The 4738-nt window shown below is 49.9% G+C and overlaps 1 protein-coding gene across 1 annotated transcript; it reads left to right on the forward strand.

Moving 5' to 3' along the window:
* Window positions 1–946: 946 nt before the first annotated feature.
* On the forward strand, window positions 947–4313 carry OR10P1 (olfactory receptor family 10 subfamily P member 1). The gene is given in 6 exon segments (XM_030866953.1): window positions 947–1036; window positions 3447–3511; window positions 3513–3549; window positions 3552–3782; window positions 3784–4264; window positions 4267–4313. Coding segments are annotated over 6 exon segments (951 nt in total).
* The last annotated feature ends 425 nt before the right edge of the window (window positions 4314–4738 follow it).

A 4738-nucleotide genomic window follows, 5' to 3' on the forward strand; every position in this document is an offset into this window, starting at 1 on the left:
GGATACATGGATTTCCTAGACTTACGTGTGTCTTTGTGATCTCTAGGCTGGAGGCCACTATAGTTCTAGTTCCCTGGGTCTAACCTGATGTTTTCAGCTGCAACTTGAGACCCGTTTCATCTTCTAATCTTTGTGGGCTTGGCTGACAGCCACGGATCCCGTTTCTCTTTTTATTATTCTTCAGTTCTTTTTCCCTCTCCTTGGCTCCCCTCATGTCCACCCATCAACCCACACCCCAGATACTGCAGCCAACCAATTTCTATTTTCATCTGAATAAAAATGTTGTTATGAGAAAGGTCACAGGACATGATGAAGAAAACCCGCTCCTTGCCCTAGAGGCTGGGAGCGGAGGGCCTCCTGAAGCTCCTCTCTACTCAAAGTAGTAACTTTCAAGGTACTTTTCCTTCAACCTTGGTATCCTTTGGGTAGCTTCTTTTTCGGTTTTGAAATTTTATTGTCTTCCCAGACCAGGGTGGAAATGGACATGGCGAACTCACCTTCTCCCTCTCCCGATTCATGTGACACAAGGCTGAGTTTTATTATATACCAGACACTGTGCTAAGTGCTTTTCATACATTATGTTATTTAATTCCTACAACAACCCTATGACGTAGGAATTATCTTTGTTTTACAGATGAGAAAACCGAGTCTCTGAGAGGTCAGAGTCACACAGCTTGGTGGTGAAACCAGGAGTCTAACCTGGCGAGTGATCAGTGATAGGCAGCTGAGGTAGAAAGGGCATTGGACTTGGGGTCAGAGGCTTGGGTTTGGGTCCTGGCTCGATTACTGACTAATGGGACTTGAGCAAGTCACACCTATCACATGTCCCGGCCTCAGCCTTCTCATCTGCAAAGAGATAATAATAACACCTGGTTCACTAGGCAGATGATGGGATTTAACTGAAGTGATTATTCAACTAGGGCTAGACTCAGCAGATGCTCGGGCAATGTCCACTGTAGCAGAGCTGCACACGTGTGGCAGGCAGCCCCCGCAGCTGGCCCCCAGCCACTCTACCTCCTGGAGCTCAGGCTCTCATGTAATCCCCTGCCCTTGAGTAAACGGACACACCAGGTCCTTGACACGTTGGGGCTCACAACGTGGCAGATGCCTTTCCTCTGAGCGAGCGAGGGAGCGTGAGAGAGTGATCAAGATCACAGGCACGGTCTTTTGTAACCTGCACATTTTGGGGCTAAAATTAGGGACTTACTTCTAACTGATTGTGCACAGCAAAAGTAATAGACTGTTGGGCTTCCCTGGTGGTACAGTGGTTAAGACTTCACGCTTCCACTGCAGGAGGCTTGGGTTCGATCTCTGGGTGGGGAAGTTCCACCTGTCGCAAGGTGCGGCCAAAAAAAAAAAAAAAAGTAATGGGCTGCCACTTTTGAGATTGGGTTACAAAAAGCCTCTGACTTCCATCTTGCTGGCTCACGCTCTCTCACTCTCTCCCTCGCTCACTCCCTCGGAGGGAAGGTAGCTGTGCCATGGTATAAGCTGGAACCGATGGCAAGGAATGGGTGTCCCCAGCCAGTGAGTGCCTGAGACCTGACAGCAGCCCCAGGAGTGAGCCTTGGAAGCAGCCCCTCTCCCAGGGGAGCCTTGGGATAAGGGCATCCTGGTTGCCATCTTGACCGCAGTCTTATGAGAGCCACAGGCACCCAGCTAAGTCACACTCGGATTTTTTTTTTTAATGTTTTTACTTTACAGTTGTCAACCTTCAGATATCTTTTTAAAATTTTATTTATTTGGCTGCCATTGGGTCTTCGTTGCTGCGCGCAGGCTTTCTCTGGTTGCAGCAAGCAGGGGCTACTCTTTGTTGCGGTGCTCAGGCTTCTCATTGTGGTGGCTTCTCTTGTTGTGGAGCACGGGCTCTAGACACGTGGGCTTCAGTACTTGCAGCACGCAGGCTCAGTAGTTGTGGCTCACGGGCTCTAGAGCACAGGCTCAGTAGTTGTGGCACACAGGCTTAGTTGCTCCATGGCATGTGGGATCTTCCCAGACCAGGGCTCGAACCCGTGTCCCCTGCATTGGCAGGCGGATTCTCAGCCACTGTGCCACCAGGGAAGCCCCGCACATTCGAAATTTTGACTCAGAAACATTGAGTTTATAAATGCTTGTTGTTTCAAGTTACTAAGTTTTGAAATGATACAGCATGGAAGGCTGTGGAGGGGATGTGGTTTTTCTGGGAGAAGCAGAGGAGACTTCTTAGAGGGTGTGTGTCTGTGCTTGGCCTGGAAAGGTGGGCAGGACGCAAACTTGAAGACGAGAAAGGTTCTCAGGCAGGGGAATGGCAAGCAGGTGCATTCCAGGAATGTGAAATCTGGTCTGGCGGAAATCACCTCACCTACCTATGGACCTGATGGAAACATCCTACCTGAGGCGAGAGTGGGCTCTTCCCTGTCAGGCGTGCTCGGCTCCGCCCTTAATTCACTGAATGATCCAGGATGAACCAGATGAGCTTTTCCAGATCTCAGCTTCCTCCTCTGTAGACTGGAGTCTGGACAAGTAGATCTTTCAAGTCCCCTTCCTTTTACCATCTCCTCACCCACAGCTCAGAGAGAGGGGATGACCTGGAACGTGGCTACTCAGAGATTCACCACACGGGGGAGATGTGATATCATTTTGAATACCTCCAGAGTTACACTGCTCTTCCGGAAAAAAGTCTGCCTTTTTGGGTCCATTGCCCGGACTCTCTACCACCTCCTTCCTGTTTTTTATTTATAACTATTTTATTATTTTATTTTATTCAAATACTATCTTTTATTTCACTTAAAAATTTTAAAGTGGTAGAGCAAAAATACCTAAGGCAGCCAGGACTTTGGTGTTAAATGAGGTTTAAAAGAAGTTTTTTTTTTTTTTTTTTTTTTGCGGTACGCGGGCCTCTCACTGTTGTGGCCTCTCCCGTTGCAGAGCACAGGCTCCGGATGCGCAGGCTCAGCGGCCATGGCTCATGGGCCCAGCCGCTCCGCAGCATGAGGGATCTTCCCGGACCGGGGCACGAACCCGTGTCCCCTGCATCGGCAGGCGGACTCTCAACCACCGAGCCAACAATCTACCTAAAATCTAGTTTCTGAGAACAAAGCAATGCATTCTGTGGTTAAGATTGATTGCAGAAATTTTACTTCAATCAAGAGAACTTAAAATTTTACAGAACTTTACAGGAACTTGTAGAAATGCTCCAATCGTAAACCTGGAAACAACCTAAGTGCTCTTCTCATAGCCTTTCTATGACGCATATGTCTGAAAAATGTGCACTGACAATCGGAAACATTCGCTATTCACCAAATTGCAAAATTAAACTACTGATAAAAACATTTCCAAAGGCACAAGTAGGCATAATTGGTTGAAAGTAAATCAGATATTTAAAAATACCAAAATATGTTAAAACAAATTCCATCTTTTTCTTTTCATGTTTCATATATGATTTTTTCTTATTGTGTGATCAACAGATCAAAAACACATGTTTGGGGGTGCTTCTGGTCTACCGGGTCACCCTGCTGGGCAACTCGCTGATCCCTCCTCACACTGGCAGACGCTGCCCTGCACTCGCCCATATGCACTTCTTCCTGCGCCACTTCTCTGTGGCGGGGCTCCTCTACACCAAGACCATCGTGCCCAGGATGCTGGCTGACCTCCTCTCCTCCGGCCCCACCATCCTGCTCACTGGCTGCTTCACCCAGCTGTACTTCTCGCTCCCTGCCATCGCTGAACGCGGCCTGCTCACGGCCATGGCCAGTGACCGCTATGCTGCTGTCTGTCGGCAGCTGCATCACTCCACCCTGATGGGGCCAGGGAGCGTGTGTGCGCATGGTGGGCACATCCTACCACATGGGCATCATCACCGGCACCACTCACTCCATCTTCATCTTCACTTTGCCTTTCCCTGGTGCCAACACCATCCATCACTTCCTGTGTGACATCCTGCCTGTGCTGAGGCTGGCCAGCTTGAGCACCTTGTGGGGTGAAGTGGGCAATCTTGCCCTCACGATAGCCTTTATCCTGACCCCTTTCTCACTGACTGTAGCCTCCTATGCCCGTATTCTTAGCATCATCCTTGGGGTCGCGACATCCCAGGGACGTTGAAGAATCTTCTCTACCTGTTCCTCCCACCTACTTGCAATCATGCTCTTTTTTGGGACGGGGACTGTTGCCTACATGAGGCCATGGGCAGGCTCCTCCCAGGACGGGGACCAGATCCTTGCCATCTTCTACACAGCTGTCACTCCCATGTTCAACCCTTTGGTCTACACTCTGAGAAACAAGGAGGTCACGGGGCAATGAGGCAGCTCGTGAAGAGATATGTCTGGAGCCCTTGACCCCCTCAAGTTCTTGGAGATAAGGGCCTGATCCTTGGAGATTTTCAAGGAGGAGGGCTCAGCTGGAGTCCCTGCTCTGGGTGGTATGGGTGCCAGCTCGAGGGCCCAGGGCTCTGACCTGCTGCTCAGAGCTTGGCTTCTGGGGCCTGTTCTTATGGCCTTGACCTGACTTGTTTGTAGGTACAAAGCTGGAGAGACATGCACTTGGGGGAGGTTGAGGAGGTGCCCGTTTTGGGCGATGATTGAGCAATTCTGGTCTTTCATGAGGTTCAGGGCGCCTTCCTGGGCTACGATTCCTGTAGACAGTGTTTCTCCCCCTTCTCCCAGACTCCTCACTGGAAGTCTTTCTCTTTCCCATCAGTCACCTCCGCTACCACATGAGCTCCTTTACTTCAGGTGCGAGGTCTGACCTGGGGTAGGAACAG

This window comes from Globicephala melas, chromosome 10 (assembly GCF_963455315.2).
Source record: "Globicephala melas chromosome 10, mGloMel1.2, whole genome shotgun sequence".
NCBI classification, from domain to species: domain Eukaryota; kingdom Metazoa; phylum Chordata; class Mammalia; order Artiodactyla; family Delphinidae; genus Globicephala; species Globicephala melas.